This window comes from Papio anubis, chromosome 11, assembly GCF_008728515.1.
Source record: "Papio anubis isolate 15944 chromosome 11, Panubis1.0, whole genome shotgun sequence".
Taxonomy (NCBI): domain Eukaryota; kingdom Metazoa; phylum Chordata; class Mammalia; order Primates; family Cercopithecidae; genus Papio; species Papio anubis.
This window is the reverse complement of record NC_044986.1, coordinates 28,479,009-28,505,912: the sequence shown is the minus strand read 5'-3', so window position 1 is coordinate 28,505,912 and position 26,904 is coordinate 28,479,009. Positions and strand designations below refer to the sequence as shown.

The following is a 26,904-nucleotide window of genomic DNA, read 5'->3' as shown; positions in this document are numbered from 1 at the left end:
GATGGGTTTGGTGCATCTTTTCTGCTGCTGGAGATGTCAGTTCCCCTCTTTGCAGGACACAAACTTCCTCACTGGTCTTATAGCAAAGGAATTAAGGAAATGGGAAGGATTCACAAGACCTTGGCCTTAATAAAGAGTCACACTATTTGGCAGCCTTTTTACCTGATTTCCTGCCACTAAAGCTACAGCGAATCAGCTGGGCCTGCTAGCCACCAAGGACAAATGCCAGGATAGGGACCTGGGACTAGAATGGTTGAGGCCAGGAGCAACTCAAAAAAGGCATAATTTAAAGTGTGCGTGCAGATTTCAGTCTGAGGGAAAAGCAGAGTGTTGGTGCTGCAAGGTCAGTGAGAGCAGTTGTGTGATTCAAGAGGTAATGAGAGCCCACAGTAGGGATGGGGCAAGTGGGCAGGGGTCAGCCAGGGGTGGCCCACAGGTCAAATGTAGCCTACTTCTTGTTTATGTACTGCTTATGAGCTAAGAACAGTTTTCACATTTTTAAATGGTTGAAAAAAATCAAAAGAATACTACATTGTAATACCTTAGAAATAAGGTGAACTCAAAGTTTAGTGTCCAGAAATAACATTTGATTGGCATGCAACTGTACTCATTTACTTACATATCGTCTATAGCTGCTTTTGTGCTACAATGGCAGAGTTGAGTAGCTGTTACAGAGACCATATGCCTCAGAGAGTCTAAAATATTTGCTTTCTGGCCCTGTACAGAAAAAGTTTACTGTCTCCTGGTCTAGAGTACCAGGAATAATGATGGGAATTAGGGAGAGCAAGCTTAGGGCAGGTGATGGGTTTAAAACTAGGTGCTGAACTCTAGCATGCTAGGCTCACTCTTTTGGGTGCTGCTCATACAATGAAATTCTTTAGGGGCAGCTCAGTTCATTGAACGTGCAAAACGGAGACAAACACTCCTCCCTGAGAACGTCAAAGCAGTAATACTGTCCGCTTTGTTAAGCTTTGGGAGACAGGGATTTACTCTGTCGGTTTGTCCAAAAGGTAACAGTCTGTGGACCTATCATATTTTCACCCCATCCTAGGGCCCTGTCTTCATACAAAACAATTATCTGATAATATAATTTACACAAAGTCATTGACTATTTAATACCTTTCCCAGGATTTTCTCTTTTCCAACAATGATCTCAAACCCAAAGGAATGAATATTTAAAGACAGACTTTTGGGCACTGGACAGATTGTTGGGGAATATTTACGAGATGGGAGGTTTCTTGCATCACAGTATATACAGCCTCTAAGAGCAGTTCCAATAAAATGCATACGATGCTTCAAAGGGCATTTTTATAGATAGTAGAAGTTATCAATGTACTTCTCTTTAAAAGCAGGATAATGTTCACTTTGAAAAGCTGTATGTTCATCTAAGATCTTAATTTTGTTGGTATGATTCCCCTACATCCAACCCTGACTTTCTCATACATTTTATAGTTTGGTAAACTATGGAATGACAGAGGAATTTTAGACATCAATGACAGAAACTAGAGAGAAAGTTTGATTGCATTTTTCCTTTGTGAGCGCAGAATATAGTCTTTCTTGCAAGTGAAGCAATTGTTGGGTGGTCCTGGGAATGAAATTTGAGCAAGTCCTGCTCTAGTCGCTATGAGTTGAATGGGTTGCCCGGGGTTAATCCCACATATGCTTGCCAGCCAGCCTTGGAGAACACACATTCAGATATCTGCAGCCCATACTGACTTCTCACATTCACTTAGTCCAGCTCATTCATTCTAGTGGAGGTGGAAAATAGAGCATTAAATCTCCATGATTGCACATCTGTTCCTTTGCACCCTTGACAGAGTGGCTTAGGGTAGGTTTGTGGTGGCTTCTCTGTAAGGCATCCAGTTTCTCTATGGAGTGTTATCTGGGAGCCAGTGTGGTATCTGAAGAACGTGAGTTCTAAAGTCAGGATGACCTGTTTTCCAACACCCACTGTGCCACTTACCACATCAGGGAATTTTAGAAAATCTCTTGGTCTCTCTAAGCCTAGTTTCTTTATTTGAAATATTGGGATAAAGGTAAAAATATCTATCTTGTTATACAGTGCTCAACACAATAGTTTGTTTCCTTTCATTGTAGTATTCTGAGCATCAAGAATAGTGTCAGGCAAGTTATAGGCACTGCATGAACATTTGGAAAATGAATGAAGAATAGGGACTCAGCAAATCGTATTTCTTTTTCTTTTGGTAGGTACGGTATGTTTCTGGGTACCTCAAGTTAGCTTAAAGTTTCCTTGGGGGCCATAAGTAGTTAACTGCTTTTTTATGTGTGAGATAAAATGCTAATTTCAAAGCCCTGGAACCTCACTGTTATATTCCTGTGGCAAGGACTGATTAGATATTCACTAAAACTGTTTCGTCTTCATCCAGGGCAAACAACTGGACTATGTTTGTCAGCCTTTATTCATTTAGGTGTAGCCTTTTGTCTGAAATGTGGTCCCTGGAAAGAGGCTGGAAGTGATAGATGCCACTTTCATACCTGGCAGAAACACTTCCCACATTTTTCTTCATGCTCATTCATTTTCTGACTCACCAATTCAATTGAGATTTCCGAGATCTAGAGGACAGCAGAACCCTAATATGAAAGGAGCCTGGGTCTTGAAAGCACTGCATAGAACAGAGCCCCTATTTTCCCCCCATCACCCTGCTGGCTCATATTGGGCTATGATATGAGTGAGAAATACACTAACATAGTGTTAATTCACTAAAATGTTGGTATTGTTTGCCGTTGCAGTTAGTTGCTTCAGTGCATACAATCTCCAAATGCATGTCCAGCCCTCCCATTCCCACACTCACTGTATTCTCTAGCCTGGATGCCTATTTACTATTCCCAAGATATGCTGTGTTTTTCTAGCATCTAGCATAGCTCTTTTCACACCATAGGCACTCAGTAAACATCTGTTGATTGATTTCTCGGTCAAAGAATGAAACAGCAGCTTCTTATAAAATATAAGCATGTTTTACATCAGACAGTCCCGATATTTCAGAGGAAATATTCATTTGAGTGTTTTTCTCTACTATGGGACTTAGTATATAGTTTTCAAACAGAGAATTCAGCTTATCTGGCACATTAAAACGTACAGACTTACACACATCCTTTCAGGGAGATTCCTGCCATATAAAAGGAAAATTCAACTGTATGGAGTTCTAGATGTATTAGAGTAACATCACAGGTAGGCTCCATCCAGGAGAGAGGGTTTCAGGCCAGGGATGTATGAGCTAGCAGTCAATATCAGGAGCCTGGGAGAAATGGAGCATCCATGCCAAGTTTTCCCACTCACATCCGGTGCTTCATATGCAAACAGCCTAACTTTCCCCATTTGTAGAAAGCTGCACCTAACTTTTCTTTTATGCTCTTACACCTTGGATGAATTGCATGGCCGATGTTGATAACCCAGAAAACGACAACTACTTAGCTTTCTGTTGCTTCCACAAAGTAGGTCAGGTAATAGAGGGGAAGTGCATTACTCTCCCAGACAGGGATTATACCAGGCAGATAACTGTACTTGCTCAAAATTGTTTTCTTTTATTCACCAGATATCTTGGACATCTTGCTATCATCCTAATGCTAAGATAATAATAATAGAAGGCATTTATTGAGCTGTATGTGCCAAGTGTTAGGTCAACATTTCCTTTACCCATCCATCAGCTGCCATTGAGTGCTGTGACCATCTCCAGGGGTTACCACTTTCCTACATTTAGGATTGCCAATGCCTAACTGATATGGGGTACAAAAGCCCAGCCCTCTTGCTTTACAGTGGGACATGTATGTGGTGAGGTGTCTGCCCCAGAGCCTCCCTGGGGATCAAGCTTCACAGGAAACCACATCCTTGTTTGTCTTCCGCTTCTTTCCAGTCTTGCTTCCCTGTCTCTTATTAGGTTTTGCCTCAAAGCACTCCCACCATAGTTCTTGAGCTTCCAAATCCCAGACTTGGGCTCTGATTTTAGGAAACCCAGCTTAGGATGTTTTTCTTTTTCCTCAAAGTCGGTTTATAATGTGCTACAGAGACGCTGTCTCTACTGGTTTCTGTCAATGATAACACAATTCTCTCAGGCCCTCAGGTTTGGTATCCTTAAGATACCTGTTCCTTCTCCTTCACCTCTGACCTTGTCCAGTAAACAGATTATGCTTCTTCTCCCTGTCTTTTACTTCTTGCAACCTACAGTTATCCAGGATAGTGAGATGGATTCCTGAGAAGTCTTTCTACCTCCGGAGCACGTGCTTCACCAAACCATCATATAAATCACTAACAGCTTAGTCCTTTCAAGCAGGCTTTATGTTCCCATCCTACTCAAGAACCTTTGAGGTACTCATTTCTTGTAAGACAAGTTCAAGCTTCTTAGCAGATATATAAGAACCTCCACATAGTCTTATTCTACTGATCTGAACTTACCCCCTCTTATGCCTGTATAAGAACACTTTATGGCCTGAGTGTGGACACTCACACCTGTAATCCCAGAACTTTGGGAGGCTGAGGTGGGTGGATCATGAGATCAGGAGTTCAAGACCAGCCTGGCCAACATGGTGAAACCCCGTCTCTACTAAAAATGCAAAAATTAATTACCCGGGTGTGGTGGTGCACACCTGTAATCCCAGCTAGTCGGGAGGCTGAGGCAGGAGAATTGCTTAAACCTGGGAGGTGGAGGTTGCAGTGAGCTGAGATGGTGCTACTGCACTCCACCCTGGGCGAGAGAGCAAGACTATATCTTGGGGTGGGGGGATATTGGGAAAGAACATTTTATTATCTACCCAATCTCCTTAATTACCTTCTGAATATACTTGCATTTTTTAGGTTCCAAGCCTTTGAGCATACTGTTTGTCTTCTGTTGACCTTCCAATACTCAACCGTCTTTCAAAGCCTTTTTCATGAAGTCTTCCTTCCTTTATTTTGAGCTCCTTTATCACTAATAACTGTCATTGTATTCTTCATTGACATTGCCACCATCATCATATTAATAATGGCCACCATTTATTAAGAGCCTATAATATGCTTGACATTGTGATAAATGCCTCATGTGCATTACCTCCTTGAGTTATCAAACAACCCTGGAAATACTTTTTAGATAGTTTTGCCCATTTTATAGGTGAGAAAACTGAAGTTCAAAGAGCTTAAGTGACCTGGTCAGGATCACACAGCTATCAAGTGGTGGAACCAGGCCTTGAAACCATGTATTTGACTTCAAAGTTTGTGCACTTAACCACTTTGCTAATGTATTCCATTTGGCTTAATTGCTTCCTACTCATTTATCCCTTATTTATGTATTCATTAAAGATAGTTATTGAGTTCCTGCAATGTATCAGGGAGTGTGCACTGGAGACTTAGTAGGGTCCTTGTCCTCAGAGTTTTATCTAATAGCACTCTTGAGATCTTTTGCTAACTACCATCTCCCTCCTCAAACCTCCCCCTCACCTACAATCTCTCTAGGAGAGTACTATCTCTGAATTTCACCAATGTGCTATGTCATCTTGCCCACCATTTCCTGGTGGTCTTGTCGTTAGATTTAAATTGATGTTTTTCAGCCCTTGGCCTTCAGGACTTGCTCATGTCTTGCTTTCTAGTTATCTAGTGAGAGATGGTCTTGTCTCCCTAAGACCATATTTTTCTTTCTGACAGTGTTCCCACTGGTGCCTAGATTAGGTGATGCAGAGGCTGGCAAACCTTTGAGCAGCTGAATGCTTCCTCCAGAGACACTGCCTCATTTAGGCAGTTTTTGCAGGACCTCAGTGGCCTCTCAGTGGTGACAGATCTGCATCTTTGGAGCATATATCTGCATTTTGGAAGCACCAGAAGCCATTTGGAGCTTGATCAGATGCACAGAATGTTGGGCATGGCAGGGACTTTTGAGATCATTGATTCCAACCATCTCATTTTACAGAGAAAGAGAGTAATCAAACAGTGAAGCATTGTTTTTGGTTGGAAACAAAGAGTGTCTGTAACAACAAGACTAGAAACCCAATCAACCGTAACTTATGGGGCTTGCTGAATGCTTAAGTGTGAGCCACTGGAGATGGCTGATAGGGCCATGTTGCTGCCAGTCCTGATGACTGTTAACTGGCTGAGATACACTTTGTTTCTGACTGGGACTCTGGCTCCTGTCAGCACCTTGACTGGCCCAGTTGAGCACTCCCTTTACTCAGGGGAGCACCCATCTCAGGAAAAGTGCTGAGTTCCAGTGACTCTGAGAGGTCATGGGCTTGAGGAATGTCTGTGTTTGTTGAGAGGAATGGACTGTGAGGTACTGGATCCTTGAGCCAAGGCCCTTGCAGGCTTTTGCATGGATTGACCATGAAAATGGCTGTCTTCTCTTTCTAGTTATACTTTTTGCCTGGGCTTCTGTAGCCTTCTTGTTCCAAAGACTCCAGAACCAGGTATCTGAGATAAAATATGTTTTTCTGTTCAATAGTCAGATTGCTCAGATGATAGAAAGTGACTCTCTTCATCTTGTGAAGTCGCTGTTATTTTCCAGAGGAGAAATAGGGAATGGTGGTAAGACTGTTGTAGGAAGGAATGAAAGCCTGTCAAGAAACTAAGTTGATTCTTGCCCTGTGCTTTATGTAGGTTTTCTCATTGAATCCTCCTAATAACACTGCTTGATGGCAATTATTATGCCCATGTTAGATGTGGGGAAACTGAGGCCTGGAAAGGTTAGGCAGTATTTCTGGTGTCGTGTTGCTGGTAGGTAGGAGAGCAGGAATTCTAACCTAATTTTGATGCCAAGCATTCTCCTTTTTAAACTTGCATGGCTTTCTAATAGGAAATGCCCATGGAGACCCCCTGAGCAGACGAGTCAGTGAAACCCTTGCCATGTGATACTTTGTGAAGCAGACGCTCAATTTCTACTGTTTAAATAAATGGTCGGGCGTTGAAGTAGAGCACATAGAATTTGGAATCATATGATCCGGGTTCAAGTTCCAGGATTGTCATTTGGTCAGTCACTTAACGTGTCCGAGTCTCTGTTTCCTCATTTTTATGACAGAGATAAAACACCTATGTCAGAGGGTCATGGTGAGGATTCAGTGAACTGTTTTAAGAGAAAGTGTTTTGTATAAAGCACTATGCAAATGTTAGTTACTTAATGCCACAGTGATTTAGGGTGACAGTCTTCCGAGAAATTAATTACAGAGTCTCAGTATCTGCCAGAGTCTTGATCCCTGACCTCAAGAAGCTTATAGTTGTGGTGAGGACAAGAGACTATGAAAATCAGAGGGGACAGGGCAAATGGTGCTGTAGATATATAAAAGCAATAGAAAACCAGAGAAAGGAAAGAGAACGGAAGAGCATGGTAGATGAGAGGGCTTTACACAGGAGCCCGAGCTGAACTGTAAAGGTTTGAAGTGAGAAGAAATTTGCGAGTGCGCATAGATTTAATAATAATGATAATACTAATAAGACATGTTGTAAGTTACAGTCCTCTTGGGACCCAGGAGTTGTTTGGTACAGAGCAACTGTTCTCACAGGGACCCCTGGGGGCCTCCACCACTCTCTTCAGAGGATGGATAGAGTCAAAACTATTCCCTAATAATAATAATAAAATATTATATGCCTTTTAAACTCTTATTTTCTTATGAATGTACACTGGAGTTTACTAGAGGCTACCTGACATATTTGATATTATCACAGATTGAATGTGGAAACAGATATGAGAATCCATGTATTTTCTATGAAACCAGATATTAAAGAACTTTGAAAGAAAAATTTGAAAAGTAAAGGAATGCTAGTTTTGTCATGAGATTGTTTTGTTTTGGAAACTATAGTTTTTAAAATTATATTATTGATGTTATTAACATGTAACAGGGTTATTGTTATTTTAAACTGAGTCAATTCTGTAAATTTTTCTCAGATGTAATTTCTGTTTTAATATGTATTGCTAGATATAACACACTTGAATTAAATATCTTGGGGTCTTTAGTAACTTTTAAAAGTATAAAGGAGTACTGAGTCCTAAAAGTTTGAGGACCAACCACTGTTAAAGACATGGTATTCTGTTATGGAGATACAGTAAAGGACTCAGAGATTTTTATCACGCTTTGGCATCAATGTGTATGTCCTTTGATATCTTAGAGCATCTGTCTATGTACAGGAATTTCAAAATGATAATGCCCAATGTTGCAAGCATGCAGTGAAACTGGAACTTTTATACATTGTTAACAGAAGTGCAGGTTGGCCAGAGTATGTCTGTAAGGCAGTTTATAGCAAGAGCTTTAATGATAATTTTTATCCTTTGAACTAGTAATTGCACTTATATGAATCTATTCTAGGGAAACAAATAATGATACATACAAAGATTTATGTCTGACAATACACATTCAAGTTATTTAATACAAGGTTTTGGCTAGAAACTGACCAACTGGCCAGAGAAGATAGTTAAAGTAAATTATGATGCATTCATACACTGGAATGTTGTAAGGCTTTAAAATAAAATGATATTTTTGAAAAATATGTAACAATATGTGGAAATGCTTAAAATATTATGTTAAATGGAAAATCAGGACCCAAACTCTATAAATAATGACCCCAAATTTTGTAAACACACAAGGGTTAAAGAAAAACACACCAAAATGTTAACTGAGGTTTTTCTATATGATATGGCTATCTTGTGCATTATCCTTTTTCTAAAATTTAAGAGTATTTCTACCATAAATTTTCAGTATTTTTTTAAAAGACCCTAGGATGTGACATTCCTTTTATCCAAGGCTATGGAAACCAATCTACCGAGCCAGCCCATGTCACGTGGGTTCAGATGAGCACTGCCTCAGATCTTGGAGGGGACACTTCTCTAAGAGTCACTGTGAAAGTTTAAGGCATATTCTATGACTTGACAATAAATCCAACTTCTAGCTAATTGCTTTTTCCTGCTTAGCCATTCAAAAGAAAGCTTAAAAAATACTGAGACTGCTTTTCATGCCCTACTCCTAGGGCCTATTGTCAAGAACAGTCAGTGTAAAATGTAGGATCCAATAGGCAGTTGTTTTAAATGATGTGCATCTAACACAGCACAGAGAGTATAGCAATCACTCCATAATTCTTACAAAGGAAGAGATAAATGAAATTTACGTCTCTGGACCCAAAAGGAGGTGAAGTTACTGTAGTATTAGAGGCTCAAAAAGGAGAGCTGTAATTGACTCCTTGGTAACTGGGAATTTCCTCTTCCTGCCTGTGTTGGGAGACACCACGTGTCGGAAGACTTTAGCCCTCTTTCTATTCTGGATGGCCAGTAGGATAACGGGTAAAACTGGTCCAGCACAAAGGAGTATCTGCTTTGCTATTAGTTTCTCACAGCAGAACAGTTTCAGTCAGAAGGGAATCTGTCTGAATGTGACTATTTCAGTCCCTGGGACATATTTTCTCAGTTTGAGGATTTACCCTTCATGGCATTATTCGGCATGATTTAGGGGTTAAAAGAGATGTCCAAGGCAGTCCCTTGACTTCAGAGACCTTATTCTATCTGGAGAAAGAAGCATCATGCACAAAAAGTTAAATAACGACATAAAACAACAGCAGAAAACAGAAAAAGATGCGGTCCCAGAAAGCAGATACGATGCTCTCTGAGAGTGACGAAGATGCTGAGCACTGGGAAAGCAGAGGCAGGTGAGATCAGAGGCTCCATCGGGGAAGATGGCAGCAGAAGGAGATACTCTCTTCTCTCCTGGGCTGAAGACTCTGGGAGGGGAGAGATTTGCATTAATTGATAAAGTGATTAATGAAAGCATTGAGTGCCTTCCATGTGCAAGGCGTTGTGCTTATTACTGAGATGGAAAATATTTAAAGATGAGTGGGACACAGAATTTAGTTTCTTGAGGGTAGGAAGGTGGTCTGAAGGCTCTCCATCCATTCATGTTCCTTCATTAGGTGGCTGCACATTTTATCCTGGAGGTTTCTGGGTGTGCCCAAACAGATGTAATTGTGCACATGTCACAGGGCCCCAACCGGCTCTATGCAGTTTTAAAGAGAAATGATAAATATATTTATTTTTTAGACAGCGATGCCTTGCTAAAACTGTCCAGCACCTGCTAGTGTAGGACTCATTATTTTTTCCCCAGGAAAACTTAGTGGAAAAGTTGGGTCTGTTTTCCCTAGACTTTAATTTGTAAGTGTTGGCCACCTGCTGGAGGCTATCTTTGATTATGTGTAGCAGACTCCCCATCTTCCCATGTGTCTTTTGGCAGCTTACTGCTGATGTGGTGGGCATGAGGTGGCATTAGCCTGCCCACTGGGGTTATGTAGCTCTAACACAGCTGTTGTTTGCCCAGAAATGTATGAGGCAGTTTCTCCTCCAGTGATAATATTATTGGTCTACCATGGTATCCCCCAACAACTGACAGCAAAGTGAACCCTCTGACAGTAGGGCTATATAAGCTTCACAAAAATCCTACGAAGGCAACATTTATATTCCCATTGAGCAGATATGAAACATGAGTTTACATCATTAGCCCGAGGCTCCACAGACTGGATTTGAATCCAAATCTGCTCGACTCTGAAATGAATCCTCTTATGATTCTGTTGGTCTGCCTTTTTGAATGCAGAAGCTTCTCTGTAACTGGGTCCTCCTACAGATGTGTTAATTTGTTGATTAACAATGTCACTCTTTGGTAACAATCACTTTATTGCTATAATTTTTAACTACATGAGTGACACTTGGCTACATTTTTGTTTGAAAACATCTCAACATTACAAGTAAATTCAAGTGCTTCTAGCTACGTAACCCCAGCCCACCCCAGTTCCCTACCCAGTGGTAACTTCTATTAGTAATTTTATATATTTTCCACTAGATTTTGTATGTATTTGTTTACATACTTATAAACTTAATGGAAATGTATTGCTTTGTTGTGTCTGGATAGACTGTGTGTATGTAATATATTTAGTATTATGTCTTAGAGATTTTTCAGGTCAATAACTGATATGTTTTACTCTTGAATGCTGCTGAATAGTACTGTGTGTGTGTGTGTGTGTGTGTGTGTGTGTGTAATATGCTTTATTTAGCCTCTCTCTGATGATTGTTATTCAGTTATGTTCATATCAACAGAGATGCAGTGAATTATGGGCTGTCATACCTTTTCATCGGCCTGTTTGTGTGCTCTTTCTTTTCCCTGGAGGGCTTCTTTCTTTCCCTTACATGCATGATACAAATAGGTCTTTTGGCTGATAGGTTAGATTTTTTGTCCTTTTAAAACCGAAATATAACAACTCGCCACCCTGTTATCTGAACTGAAGGTCTTCAGTGAGAACTAATGTGTTCACACCAAAGAAAGAAAGGAAAAGAAAGAAACTGAAGATCTGAATGTTGGCCCAACCCCACATACTTCAGCCTCTGTCCTAGCTGAGATGTGTGCTGGGAAGCTGGTGGGTCTACAACTTATCTGATCTAAACCACGAATTCTGCATGACTGGTCTCCAAAGACAGCGAACCTCCAATTTTCCACATTTAGAACCTGTGATGGCTCTCATTCAAATAGTGGCAAATAGTGGGGGCAGGAGGAAATAGAGATGAATTAATTATCCTGTATCATTGCCTCTCTTTGTGAGACTAGACAATGCAGCCAGGAGTCAGGTAACAAGAGGTCAGGGAGAGCTGTGTAAGCTTCTGCATTGGCATCAGCCTTCCTGTGGAGTTTCTGAAGCAGAGGGTAGGGCAATACCCACTTGGAGAATGAAGCTATTTAAATGACTTGCTTTTGGCTTCAGGTCTGAAATTAGTTATCTGGATGGTTATTTGTGGTCAGGCTGGGCTTCTGCCATTGCAAAGATACAGATTAATGTGGCTTTGGGCACTGGCCCTAAAATGAGGAGTGGAATAGGCCAGAGGGGAACATCAATGCTTTTCCATCACAACTCTCTGAACAGCCTTTGGTCTGGAGCTGTGCTGTGGGAAGTCCTGACCCTGACCTTGGAATGGGCTGCGGTTCACCACACACCAGAGCACCTAATAGCCTATGGTCTTTGATTGTTGACAATCCTCAGTGTATCTCAGTGGAGAATACCTGAAGGAGCTGCTAGTGGGTGCTCCCCAAGGCCTGGCACTTGGAAGCATAATTCTATCTTTTGATTCTCCAGGCAACTGGGTCTTGTCATCCGCTTACGGTGACAATTGGAACCAGTGTCCACAAATCCTTTAATGATTTATTGGGTATCCATGTGCCTCACCCCTATTAAGTGTAAGGAGTATAAATCAAGAAAAAGAAAACAAGGTGATTTCCCTTGAGGACAATACAATGAGGGGTATTCATAAAAATGACAGCCATAAGCATATACAGAACAAGGGCTTTGAGCAGATGCTAAGCTAGGTATCTTATTACTCTTCATTGAATCTGAGTAACAACAACCCTATTGTCTGAGCTGAGGATCAGAGACATGAAAAGCTTGCATAGCTAGTTCTGGCTCTGAGTTCAGTTGTCTTTGTACTACTCCAGTCTTCTTGTTTTCTTTATGTAGAACTGTGCTCTGCACTTTCAGAAATTTAAAACAAAATTCATTTGTGATTGTTCTTTCAAGAAGCTTTTAGCAATTGCTGAAAAGATCAAAAGCATATCTGTATATTCAGAGAATAAATAGGGAGCTCTTAGGTGCAATTGGTATAAATGCAGAGGAGGGTGTGGGTGGGAATTGTAGGAAAGATTTTTGTAGTACAATGAGTACTAGAGCTGGGAGTCAACAAGGAGACAATCTGGACATTGGAGGCAATGGTAAAGCAAAGCAGGTAAACTACGAAGGCATTGAATGCCAGACAGAGGCAGATGTTTGACCTGGTGTGGCAGCCAGGCAGGGAAGGATGCTCTAGGGCATCAGAGATCCAGGCAGGAATCTTGAGAAGTTGTCTTAGAGACAAAAGCAGGGTGAGAACATGACTGGGGACGGGGAGGGGGGCGGTGGGATAGAGGTAGAGGCTGATATTCTCTACCTCTAGCTGATACCAGCTAGAACAGCACCACCAAATCATACCCCTCCTGCTTTTGCAAACCCCTCCCTTTCATTTTGCTATTGTGCTTGGCTTGTTTGGAGCTGCGAAAGGGCAGAGTTGAGCAGTTGTGGTGGAGGTCCACATAACCCAAAATATTTACTATCTGGTTGTTTTGCAGGAAAAAAAGTTTACCAGCCTGAGCCAGAGCTACTTTAAATGGCCAGAAAGGGAAAGCGAAGCACGGTGTGCCTAGCCCATGTCAGATGCCATGGTTGATAAATGTATGCAAAGGAACGAGCCAAACATGGAAACGCAGGAGTTGCTGAGAGGAAAGGAACAACCACAACTGTGGTTGTTTGCCAGTTTTAGATTGTATCCCTTAGAAGGCAGGCCACTGAGGAGATGAATTCTGACTGGTGAAAGATGCCAGAGTTAATGATCCCTAGTTTTGCAGAGCTCAGGGGCAAGAAGAGGAGAGGAAATGAAGAGAGGGCTGAGGACCAGGGTGGTAAACACCAGGAGAAGGTGCTGACTGGATAAGGTAATCCATGTGCTCCCCCAGATCAAGAACATCAGATGGCCCCGTGAGAGCTGGCAGAGTGCCTGTCTCTGGCCAGACTGGGGCATTAGGACAGGGAGGTTGAGCTGCAGTTCAGCTCTACTGAGAGGCTGACTTGGCTGCATCAACTGGATGTCTTTTCTGTTTTTTTTTTCTTTTAAAATAGCAGCCCATATGCTTATTGCCACCAGCCTCTCCTCCAGAAGTTCACTAGAGGAGTGGGAGCTTGCTGGGTAGATAAAAAGCATATGGTAACTCAAACCTCCACTCCTGGAATTGTCAGTGGGAGAGTGGCCCTGTGGGAAAGACCAAGTGTATGGCAGGTCAGGCTGGGGGTTCCTCCCACAATGTACTAGTCTGCACTAAGTCCTTCCGAATGCCTCTGGATGAGACAAGAACTCAGTGAACAGTTTCAGGACTCAGACTAGGAGTTGATGCCGTAGAATAGTCCCGAGCACCTCTGGAAAGTTGAAGAGGGAGGATGCCTAGTCTGCCAGTCAGCGTCAGGTACCTGGTGAGTAACGTGAGTGATAGGTAGCTGACAGGACCTGCCAGATGATGAGCAGGTGCCTGAGCAGGTGGTGAAGCCAAGGAGCAGTGTCTCTTTGGAGGTACAGCCTCCTTGGAGAATATGTTGTCAATAGCCAGTGAAGTAGAAGTTATGCCTAGAGGTGACCCACATGGAGGTGCCACCCCAGAAAAACTTTTCTTTACAAATACACAAGAAGCCATGCATATGAATGTTCATTGTAACATTGTTTATAATAGCAAATTAAAAAAAATACTTCTCAGTGGTTTGAAAGGATAAAGAATGGTTTATTCATAAGTTGAAACACTAGATAGCAGTTAAAGTGAATCAATGACCACTAGGTGTGTAACACGGATACATCTCACAAGCTGAATATTGGGTGAAATAAGCAAGCTGCAGAACATATATCCTATGCGATAACACTTATGTACATGTAAAAACACTCAAAAAGGTTATGTGTTGTTTATGCACACAAACACTTGTTAAATCTAATAGTGGCCAAATGATGGGCATTGCATTGTATTTTTCTGTGTGCTGGAAATAATTCATAAGGAAAAAAAAGAACAAGGGAGAGAGACACACACATGTGACAGTGGAATGGGGTTGGGGTAACTGGATCCAGGGCATGGGAGCCAGAGCCCCGTGGCTACACTCACCTCATGCACCACCTTCCAGGTTAGCTGTGTGCACTGAAAAATTCAGAATGGTAACTGGCAGAGTGCCAGGCCCATGGCTGGCTCAGCGCACTGGTGTCATGGTTCCAGTGTTCTGAACATTTCAGTCTTATGAACCTAGTGCCAAGATTTGGGAGGCTAGCTTTAAAATTGATGAGATGAGCCTGTTTTCTCTAAGTGACCCCACCGGCTGGTGTCTGGAATCACAAAGTAGAGAGGATGGTTTGCTTTCTTGTAAGAGCAAGTTCTGCCAGCATAACTGTCTCTGGTAATGGGGCTGAGACCTCTCTAACATTGGCCCCTCACCCCAGGCCAAATGGGCCCACAGAATGCTGTGGTCAGGGCAGTGTGCAGTGGCCATCCTGGAAAGGACAGAGTCAAGGGCACTGTTGGTTCCATAGGCTCCCAGGCTCCCTGAGGTATCTTCACCAAATAGGACTTGTTCCTCTCAGACTAAATGAGCAGAACCTGCTAGAGGCATGGAGGAGGCTGAGACGTAGAGGGTGTCCTTTGTTGGGAAGTCCCTCTTTTCAGCAGCTACTTTTGGAAAATAGCAAAGTCAGTGTTAATCTGTCATGCAGCTTGTGAAAGTGAGACCATGTGTGGTGACCAGCATACTATCTTTTGTGAGAGTTATTTGGATTCAGGAAGGAAGTTTGTTGTGACTTCCATCAGTCCTGCAGGGATCCCTGAGAATTTAGCTCTTCTAAGATTTTTGCTATAGATAGTATGAGGAAAAGATGCTAGTTGGAAAACAACTTAGCATTGTGTTGGTGGTTTAATAAAATTTAAGATCTATAAGGGACCTTAGGATTATGTAAGTAAACCTCTCATGTTAATGATGGAATGGAACTTGACAAAGATGCTTTCCTTAACCAAACTTGAGTTAGAATCCTCTGAGCTCTTTTTAAACTAGGCTCCCCAGCTTGGGCATGTTCTCAAGAGTCCAATTTTTAACAAGAATCCTTCTAAGTCAGGTTAGCCAGAATCTCCCAACCTCTGTTGCTAATCAAAGTCCTCATCCACCACTATAATCTAGGTAATATCTGATCACCCTGGCCTACATTCAGCAAGAATCTTGTTAGATTAGTTTAGCAAAGAATTACCCTCTCCTTTTAGCAATTTTTCATCCACTGACCTCTCCTCTGACTCTTATCAAAAATTCCCACTTTTCCTTGTTCTATTTGGAGTTGAGCCCTATGTCTTTCCCCTACTGCAAAATCCCATTGCAATAGTCCCTCTACATATTGCAGTAGTCCTGAATAAAGTTTACTTAATCATTTTAACCAGTGTCAGAATAATTTTTAACAGCCTTCAAAAAGTGGCTTGTCCAGGTTAACACGTTGAGTGCATTTGAAAATCAGTTCTGCAGTCTCGATTTCTAGGCTCCAGCTTCAATGTTCTTTCTCCACACCATACTGCCTTTATGCCTTCAAGAGTGTAGAATTAAGAAGTAATTAACTCTATAAAATGTTTTACTTGGATTAATAAAAATGCAAATGACAGCCTCTAGAGATCATGGTCTATCTCCACTCTTGCACTGCATAGGATAGTTGCTCAGGGTGATTTGTCATTTAACCTTAATTCTAGTACAAGTGAATTACAGACCCTTCCCTAGGACAGAACTTGCTAGACTGTACCGTCTGCACTGTTGTGCTAGCATCGAAAGCATCAAGCGTGTTTTCTAGGCATTGTTTGCTGTGTGTTGAATTACCACTAGACATCAGTAGTTGGTTAAAAACTTGTGAGTAGGTTTGGAAAAGCTCATTTATCCATTCATTCTTACAAGTAAAGACAAATTAAAACAATACAAAAACTAATGCTTTCGGCACTTGCTTTGTACCTGGCATGGTGCAAGACACTGGAGCTGTTATAAAAAATGGTTCTTGTCTTCAAGGAGTTACAGCCAAGGAAGAGATCCCAGAATAAGGACAGTATAGCCAAACCAACAGATAAATGCTTAAATAGAAATGCGTACAAGATAGTACGGGACCACAAAGGAGATTGTGATTAATTCCCCCCGCGAAAGCTGGAAAAGGATGATGTTGGAGTTAGATGTTGAGGGTTGGAGGAAAATTTGCCAAGTAGAGGAAACAGGGATGGATAGTTCAGACAAGGAGATGATGCATACAGAAGCAGAGGGCAGTGAGAATGTAGGACATGCTCAGGAAAGTTTAGCGAGGCTGGAGAGAAAGGGCCAGAGGAGCAAGTGGCTGGGAATGGGTCCAGAAAGGGAGGTTGAAGCCAGATTTTACAAGACTTAGCTTGGAAGATTCAGCTTGACTGTGTGCAATGGGCAGTTACTACCAAGGAGCGAGGCGGACAGATCTGGGGTAGAAAAATAGCCTGGTAACAGCGTGGAGGATGAGTGGGGGAGGGAGAAGACTCAAGAAGAGCATCAAATTGGGGGGTTGTTGCAAACATGATGATGTATGAGCCACAGCATTGGTGTGACGATGGAAAGGATACCAGGGATGTAAGTTATTTAGGAAATAGAATCATTAAGACTTGAAGAGTGATCTGGGTTGTAGAGAGAAAGACAAGGACAAAGATTGGTAGTGATTCCCAGAGCTTCTGTGCCTGCAGTAGACAAAAGTCAGAGAATAAGAAGTCAGCTTTTGGGGGACTGATGATTAAAGTTAGCATAACCGATTATCATGTGGAGCCAGTAGCCTAGAGAAGGTTTGAAATATTGACGTTTGTTTATTCAGTAAACATGCTGAGTATGCATAATGTGTAAAACTTTGTCCTGTACATTTTGGAGAAAGGAGAAATGAATGAATGCCTCTTCACTTTGGTTTATTTTTTAACATTTTAGTGTACCTGCATTCTCTTTTAGTATACCTGCATTCTGTTAGGAGGTTTTCCATGTCTTATATTTTTGTAACCTCACAAATGCCTTGTGAGACTAAATTATCCCATTCTTTTTTTTTTTTTTTTTTTGAGACAGAGTCTCGGTCTGTCACTTAGGCTGGAGTGCTGTGGCACAATCTTGGCTCACTACAACCTCCGCCTCCTGGGTTCAAGCGATTCTTCTGCCTTAGCTTCCCTGAGCTGGGACTACAGGTGCCCGCCACCATGCCTGGCTAATTTTTGTATTTTTAGTACAGATGGGATTTCACTATCTTGGCCAGGCTGGTCTCAAACTCCTGACTGCAGGTGATCCACCCACCTTGGCCTCCCAGAGTACTGGGATTACAGGTGTGAGCCACCACGCCCGGAATCTTCATTCCTCAGATGAGGAACCTGAGGCTCCAGTGGGGTAAATAACTTGTGCATGGTCATGCAACCAGAGAGCTCTGGATGTAGGAATGAAACAGCGATTTTGCTACACCCAAAGTTCATGTTCTTTCCTCTTATGAAGGAAGTTTTATGATGTTCCTTAATCCTTTGAGGAGCTTACATTGTGGTTGGGGAAACAGAAAAGAAATCAATCATGCCACTATTGAAAAGTTAGAAAAGAGACATGTACAGTGTGCCTTGGGTGCCTAAGGATGGAGAAATTTGTTCTGGTGCAGAAAAGAGACGAGCAGTGATTGGGAGGAGGGCTAGAGAAGCTTTTACAGAGGAGGTGCAGGTGGGTGTTTACACTGGGCCCAGGGACCAGGAATCTGCCAGCTTGGATGAGGGTGGGGATGACTCTTAATGGTCCTCACATTGGGGAGGAGGTTGAGGTGGTAGAATGGCTTGAGCCCGGGAATTTGAGGCACAAGCCATCAGGCTGATGTGATGCTATGATTGTGCCATTACACTCCATCCAGGCTGGGCAACAGCGTGAGAATCTGTCTCTTAAAAAAAAGACAAAGGTTATATAGTTTTAAGTACTAAGCTTCTGAAGCTAAGTTGTTGGCCAGGGAAGCACTGATTATCATTAGAAGGTGGATAAAGGCTCAAAGCAAAGGCTGGAGCTGGTAGTTACTAGGGCATCAAATGCCAGTTCAAAGCAAGGCTCAGAGCCAGAGTTGGGAATTGAGATTGTGGCGGATTTCAGGCCCTTACAAGGTCAGTTGACTACAGAGAAAATGCATTGACCTCTGTGTCCTTCTAAAGCTTGAGTTGGAGAAGTTTTGTAAGTCTAGCCAAGGCTAGTGATGACGGGAAGAGGAGGTGAGAACTGATGATACAGATGGTGGAAAAAGGGAGGGAGGTCTCTGTGGGGTAGGGTTTGGGGGCAGGCGAACAGTATAGCAGGGAGGTCAACTAATTTAATCTCACTGTTTGGCACCCTATCTCCCTTCTCTACCACGGAAGGCAGGATGGAAAGAAAGGAGCCTCTACTTCTGGTTTTGGCATCAGTTGGTGTGCTGGAGAGGAGGAGCAGGTAGCCAGCGGGATCACTGGAATGGTGAACCCCTCCCCTGTAAGCAGCCCAGTGCCACGGGCTTTTCACCCTGGACACACCCACATCATTGTCCCCATGTAAAGCATCCAACCCTCTGCCTGGTGTGGTCTCATTTAGCCATTGGACCCCATAAGTTCTCTGGGGTTATGAGGTTCTAGGGATCTCCAAGGGTCCCTTGCTTCAGGCTCAATGGAGTGAGTATGAAGTTGGTTGTACCCTGGTGACCTCAGGAGATAGCCTGGCCACTCTCCCATGACCTCTACACACAACTCCCATACAGAGGGTCTGCTGGCGGGAACTTGTGTGCTTCCACAGCTCCACACAGAGCCGGGGTGGGCGAGGGGCGGAGGGTGAGGCTGAGCATCATGGGAGTCAGGTAGTCTCCAGCAGCTCCTTTCACCAAGCAATTTCACAAAGGGCAAAAAAGTAGGTCTCTGAGAAAGGCTGGGAGCAAAGGGGAGCACGCTTAGATAGTAAGCAGATGCATTAGCCTAATTGCTCTTCTAAAATTAATGGGGCTTTTTATCTCTGAAGAACACTTTTAAGCACTCGCGTGATTTTGGAAGAAAGGTGCTGGTCGGTCGGTGGAGAGCCTGGCTTCTCTTTAGACGTAGCTGCCTATTGATAAAACGATCTTTCCCTTTCTGTTTTCTCTTTTACCTGCAGGTCGACAGATTATGGCACCACCTATGAAAAGCTGAATGACAAAGTGGGGTTGAAGACTGTCCTCAGTTACCTCTATGTCAATCCCACCAACAAAAGGAAGGTAAGAGGCTGGGTCAGTAGGTCCTGAGCACTCCTGCTGGGTCGCTGTGCTGATTAGGGCCAGAGGTTAAGGAAAAAACTCAGTAGTCATGGAATCACTTACAGAGGCCTGATTTATATGCCGGAAACTTCATAAACGCTGTTTGTAATTCTAACAACAGCCTTGATAGTAATAATAATAATAATAGTGACAGCAGCAGTGATAGTAATGCCACCAGTAAAACTATGTACCTCATCTCACTTATCCTCACAATGAATCTATGGGATAAAAACTATTATGGTCCCCATTTTGCAAGAGAAGCTCAGAGAGATGAAGTAACTTTCTGCCCTGAATCAGGTGGTGGTAACACATCTAGAATGTAAGCGTGGGTTTGCTCGACTTTAGAGTTGAGTCTTTCCACAGCCTGCCTCTTGCTGCTACATTTTTTGAGAACTCCTTATTCCCAGGAGATTGTTTCTGCCACATGAACGAAAGGCTGCTCCTGGCTTCTTCAACTTGAACCTGCGCTGCTTCTGAGGCAGAGGGCAGACCAGGCTCCTCTGGCACCTCTGCTTCTCTGTTTTCCTCTTGATTTAGCAGCCAGGATGAAATCATATAAGGTCAGACCTTGGCCATGGAAATCTACTGGGAGGAGGAGTCCTGGATTCTATGGAACAATGAGCAGTTTTAGAAAACAAATACTGCACCGTATATTATCTTTGAGGAGATGTGCTCTTTCTCCAGCTAAGAAAGCACTGTTACTTAGAAACTTAGGCAGACATGATTCAAATACATGCACCAAAATGATCACATTAAAGGTCATTTTAATATTTCTAAAAAGCTAAAAAAAAACAAAAAAAAATGGCACCACCAAGCTCTTCTCTTGCAATCTGATTTCCATTTCCCCGTCGTTTTGCCAGGGCTTTCTTCCTCAAGGTAAGCTCAGGAGCGAGCTTCAAACCATGGTGTGGATGTCTCTGATCTCTAATATGGTAGAGTCCAAACTGTGGCTGGGAATTGTGACTGTTTATGCTGCTCAGAGCGGAGCAGCTTTGACCTGAGCCCTTAGCAGGATAATGTGCATCCATAGACTTTCTCCTCACCTCCACCTCCAGTGCCCCTAAGTACACCCAGCAAAGGGAGGAAGCAGAATTGTTGGCTTCTGGTTCAGCATTGGTGATAGATAGCCAAAGGATCCAGTTAGCTGTAGGGGGCTCTCAGGCCCTAGACTGTGCCAACTAGGCAAGTGCCAAAGCTTTGATCATCAGGCTGGCTGTTTAGGCACCTGTTATTGATTTTATTCGAGTAGTTTATTTTTGCTTTGTCCCAAACCTTTGTCATTTTCACATTTTTCAGTATTGTTATTAAATTATTGGATTTTGAGAGCTAGAAGAAAGCACAGATTTCACCTAGATGAGTGGTTATTAATAGTTTCTTTTAATTTGTTTATTTTTAAATTAACATATTATATGTATTTATATTGTACAACATAATGTTTTGAAGTACATATGCGTTGTGGAATGGTTAAATCTAGCTAATTAACAAATGCAATAACTCACAGTTACTTTGTGGTGAGAACACTTAATATCTACTCTCTTGTCATTTTTCAAGAAAACAATATATTGCCATTAACTATAGTCATCATGCTCTACAATAGATATCTTGAACTTATTCCTCCTATATAACTGTAATTATGTATTTTTTTTACCAGTGTCTCCCAAACATGCCTCCCCTTTAACCATTCAACCCCTATTAACCACCATTCTAATATCTAATTCTGAGATTAACTCTTTTAGATTCCACATATGCGTGAGATCAAATGGTATTTGTCTGTCTGTGTCTGGCTTATTTAACTTAGCATAATGTCTTCAGGTTCATCCATGTTGTCACAAAAGATAAGATTTCCCTTTTTATGGCTGAATGGTATTTTATTTTGTCTATGTACCAAATTTTCTTCATTCATCCATTGATAGACACTTAGGTTGATCTTATATCACGGCTATTGTGAGTAGTGCCGCAATAAACATGAGAGTGCAGAAATCTCTTGGACTTACTGGTTTCATCTTCTTTGGATGTATACCCAGTAGTCGAATTGCTTGTTCATATGGTAGCTCTATTTTTAAGTTTTGAGGAACTCCATACTGTTTTCTATAATAGCAGTACTAATTTACATTCCCACCAACAGTGTGCCTAACAGTTTTTGAACTGCAAGTCTTTTACACATGTGATTGAAGTTCTAGGCGGCCTCTTTAGAAATATGTCTATGCCACAAAAATTTTCATACATTTTGAGGACTTTGTGAACACCTCAGATCCCACTCATGAACCCAAGATGTCCATGGAGTCTCGGTTAGAAATCGTTTATCCATGCCAACAATCTCATTTTACAGATGAGAAAATTGAAGCCAAAAAAGCTCACATAGCCAGATAGAAAAAGGAGTCAGGTTTAGAACCCAGGACTCTTGATTGTCAGGCCAGATTTATTTGCATCAGCTCATCTTTTGCACCTTTTCTTCATATACAGTGATAGCGTAGGGGTTCAAAATTGCTTTATGATCTTGAATTAAAGCTTAATGCCATGTCCTTGATGGGCGCATGATGAGTTGACTGAATTAAGCCAGCAGTGATGGTTTTCAGTTCTTCTCCTGCCCTTCTCCCTTCTTGAGAAGGAAGCAGAGGCCCACAGAGGACAGCTGCCCCAGCCAGGCAACTCAGCAGATTAGGGGCAGCCTTGTCAGTTGGTCTGATGACTCCTAGTTTAGTGCTCCTGCCATCCCACACAGGTGGCTTGAGCATATTGGCTCTCAGTGGGCGTGTGCACTTTGGGTGAAGCAAGAACTGGATATTTGGCACATGAAAAGTGCCCTGCAGCACTGATCACTGTCTTGTATCTGGGCCACAACAGAATTAATCGTATTTTCATGTAGATGATAGATAGGCCATTTTTGTGAGGATTTTCCTAAATGGCTCATAAAGGTTTGTACCTGTTTGTATCTGTTTTGGAATTCATCTGTCATGTATGTTTCCTCCTAGAAAATATCATAATGATGTTTCTTTTTGTCTTTTGCTGTTTTTTTTTTTTTTCTACTCCTGACAGTCTGAACTCTCCTTAGTGCAACTAAGAAGTTCTTAGAAGTGATGGAGACAAGGGATGGATTAAGGCAGATTCTGTGGGTAGGAAGGAACATAGAGTTGGGATTTGGCTGTCACCGGCACGGGAATACCACCTCCATTTATCCTTCCCTGTGGTGACATTCAGGCAGTGGGCTCAGGAGCCATTTCTCACAGCAACTATTGCTCAATAAACAGAAGTCAGGCCTATTTTGTTGTCTGGCCTGAGAAACATCACCAAGTATAGTTAACTCCCATCTAGTAGGCACCGCCACCCAGGAAGTTAAACACACCGACATTTTCTTCACTCAGATTGGGGAAAAGTAAGCAGCAGGTCAATGGCATGGGTTTATTTTTTTAGAGAATAACAATACAAATTAACGTTCGTAACCAGGCATGGTGGCTCATGCCTGTAATCCCAGCACTTTGGGAGACTGAGGTGGGCGGATCACTTGAGGTCGGGAGATCGAGACCAGCCTGGCCAACATGGAGAAACCCCGTCTCTACTAAAAATACAAAATTAGCCAGGCGTGGTGGTACATGCCGTAATCCCAGCTACTCAGGAGGCTGAGGCAGGAGAATCGCTTGAACCCGGGAGGCAGAGATTGCGGTGAGCAGAGGTTGTGCACTCCAGCCTGGGCAACAAGGGTGAAACTCCGTCTCAAGAAAAACAAACAAAAAAAGAAATTAATGAATGTTCATAAGGGTCCTACATGATCTGAAGTGCTTTCTGAATCATCTAAGAAAAAATGAAATTGGATTCATTTTCATTTTACTAAGTGGCATGTATTGTATTCTGAGCCTCTTGATGTTGACAGTGCACACGTAGTCTACATTCTGACTTTCTCATAACCAGTATATTCAGCTTAGTAGAAATCCCCCTTCTCCAACCACTTAGGCAAAATGACAATTTGATATAAATAAAAATACTCTTATTTGTTTCTTTATTAGTCTAGAGCTCTGGAACCTTGTAATACAACTTTGTTTTTAAGTTTCCTTCTTTATGTCTTCAAGTTTAAACTTATGGTCATATGGATACTCATCTCAGCTTGTGTTAGGCAAGATGGTTTGGATTTGGTTAGTACCCAAATTATCTGTAGCAACCCATTTCATCAGTTAGCCAATGGCAGTAGTCTGTGGCAGATTTTTGAGTTCATCTTGTAGAAGCACTTGCTTTTCACCTAATGAGTTATTTATTTAACAGATGGCTGCTGCTTTCTTTGGAGGCTGTGAATACATCAAATGAGATCTGTTGCCCCTGGCAAAACAGTAAATTGAGCTTGTATTTATATAGTTGCTCCCAAAGCTAATTGTTGATTTTTAAAAGAGTTTTGAACAACATAAAATTATCCAAATACAGATAGTTAATAAAGCGTTAAGTTGGAAGCAAGCAGAGGTGTTAACCTGTGTATAGTTTCATTCTACCAGTAATCATCCCAGTTAGCACTAACTGAGCAGCTACTATCCTAAACTCCCTTTTAAGAGTTTTAGCCACATGATCTCTAATCCTCCCAGCCATTTTGAAAGTAGGCAGGGTAAGAAAATAGACTCTGATAAATTACCCCAAGACTATATTGCTATAAATGGTAGATCTACAGCAGCTTTCCCAATGGGTTTATTTTGGGGACAAATTAGTCATTCAGCAATTCTGGGCTTCCTGGAGGTAGCTGGGATTTAGACTGGGAGTACTGTCTTTCTCACAGGCTGTGAGCAGGGTATAATCATTTCATCTAGTGGGTTTTATAATTCCCTGTCTAAATGAGAGTATTGATATGAAATGCACGAAGCTGCTTCAGTCGAAGTTGTCCTAGACTGCTGTTCTGTGGCATGGTGGCATCAGCATTATTTTTATGACCTTGACCCACTCTGACTATCTGATGTGAATTTTGTATACCCAGTTGTTTGCCTTTCTCCAGCCATTGGCCAATTAGCTCATTGCCTGGGTTTGAGCCCAACTTCCTTATGGGAGCTCAGCATTGCTGAATGTATCAGAGCCTGGTACCTGAAGATGAGGAATGGTATATTAGCTCTGGAAGCAGGAGAGTGCACAGTTTGCCTCCCGGAGGAGTGGCTCCATTATGGTGTGGCTAGTGAGCTCTAGCTCCCAGCTTCTCCTTCCCCTTGCAGGAGATAAACATCCCTGGGTTCCCAGAACTCATTACTGTCAGTTGATTCTTGTCCTCAGGCCCATGCAGAATGGCAAGTGTCAAAGTCAAGTTTGCTGTGCTTTGTAAAAACAGGCTGAAGGCTTTGTGCCTTAACCAGAGAGGAACCTGACTCCCATGGGTGAGCTTATTTGAGAATGAATCTTTGAGTGGACAGGGAAATGCAGGCGTGTTATTGTCTAATTGGCTCCAAAGTGACTGCTACCTGCAACTTTGGAGACAGTGTATTGGAAATGACAGAGAGTGCACACTGGTCTAACAGCCAGAGAATGTGACCAAATTACTACAATTAGAGCTACATGTCTCTCTCTCTCTCTCTCTCTCTCTCTCTCTCTCTCTCTCTCTCTCTCTGTGTGTGTGTGTGTGTGTGTATGTGATTGTGTGTGATGAAAACTATAAGGTCTGACATCAGTATAGGCTAATGAGTTCTTTCTATTGAGCTTCTAATAAGTTCTAGGCACTGGGCTAAGCTCCTTACTACATGTTATTCTAAGTTTTACTATTAATCTCCTGAGCTTGGTAGTTTTCTCCCCATTTGACAGACGAAGAAACTGAGGCTCAAGCAGATAGACACTTAATTTTGGAAAATAGCTAATAAGAGGGGGTCCAGGATTCCTGTTCACCTCTATGTGCCCACAGGGTTGGTGCCACTGCCACAGGTATAAAGACCAGGTGAGTTGTAGTCATCACTCTATTAGTGGTAACGCTGTTGCCTGGGGTTTTCTGTTCATTAGTGTTAGAGGATTAGCAGTTTCTTGGAGGAGGAGGGGAGCATTACATCCTGCATTCCTAATTGATTTACCAGTGAGAAGGATAATTACTTCCAGGCTACCCTGCAGAAATACAGTGGGAATTACCAGTGAGAGTCTTACAGTGAGCAAGCTGCTTTTGTCAAACTGTTCAAGAGGCACCGCGTGCGTGGTTCGGAGGCTGGTTATGCCATTGTCGCTCTCTGGATACAGCACATAACCCTGAGCTATCTTTAAAACCCTGGAAAACCTTTAACCAAAACACAGCACAGAATTTTAAAATACCAAACTCCCAAGATAGTTGGAGGGTCAGGGAAAGTAAGTGGCGGGGTAACACACTTTCAGTCCACAAATATTAAAGTCTCTTACACTAAAGTAAGGCCAAAAAGGTGGAAAGGTAATTTTAGGCTATTGAACAATCTTTTAAAAATGTCTACCTCTGAGCAAAGTATGTTGTGAGGAAGGGAGTTTCCTGCTTTCAGAAATGTACAATTCACTTGGGCAGACACGATGCATCCAAGAAAATGACTGCCTACATAGACCTGGGTCTCAAATTCTGATGCATGCAGGGGCCAGAAGATAATGGCAAGGAAGATGTGGGCCTGGTAGAGACTTGGAAGCCCTTCTGTAAAGGGCCTTTCACCATTAGGTTCCAAATGACTGTTGTCATGTGAAAATGAGAGCCCAGCATAGCCAGTTATTGTTAACATCCTTGCTACTATGTTCTGAGTTTTAAAGAGATTTTTCTTTTCTTTTCTTTTCTTTTTTTTTTTTGAGACAGAGTCTTACTCTGTCACCCAGGTTGGAGTGCAGTGGCGCAATCTCAGCTTACTGCAAGCTCTGTCTCCCAGGTTCATGCCATTCTCCTGCTTCAGCCTCCCGAGTAGCTGGGACTACAGGTGCCCACCACCATGCCCGGCTAGTTTTTTGTATTTTTTAGTAGAGATGGGGTTTCACCGTGTTAGCCAGGATGGTCTTGATCTCCTGACCTCGTGATTTGCCCGCTTCGGCCTCCCAAAGTGCTGGGATTACAGGTGTGAGCCACCGCGCCAGGCCTTAAAGAGATTTTTCTATATACATTTTAATATGAAGTGTCTGTGTTTTGAACTATTTAGGA

The 26,904-nt window shown here is 42.3% G+C and overlaps 1 protein-coding gene across 2 annotated transcripts in view; it reads left to right on the top strand.

The window, feature by feature from the left end:
- Nucleotides 1-26,904, top strand: part of SORCS3 (sortilin related VPS10 domain containing receptor 3) — a 611,216-nt gene that overhangs the window by 248,040 nt on the left and 336,272 nt on the right. For both annotated transcript variants that reach the window (XM_017944309.3, XM_031652096.1), the window contains exon 3: nucleotides 19,685-19,784. In XM_017944309.3, coding sequence (XP_017799798.1) covers nucleotides 19,685-19,784 — 100 coding nt within the window. The remainder of the gene's footprint in view (nucleotides 1-19,684; nucleotides 19,785-26,904) is intronic.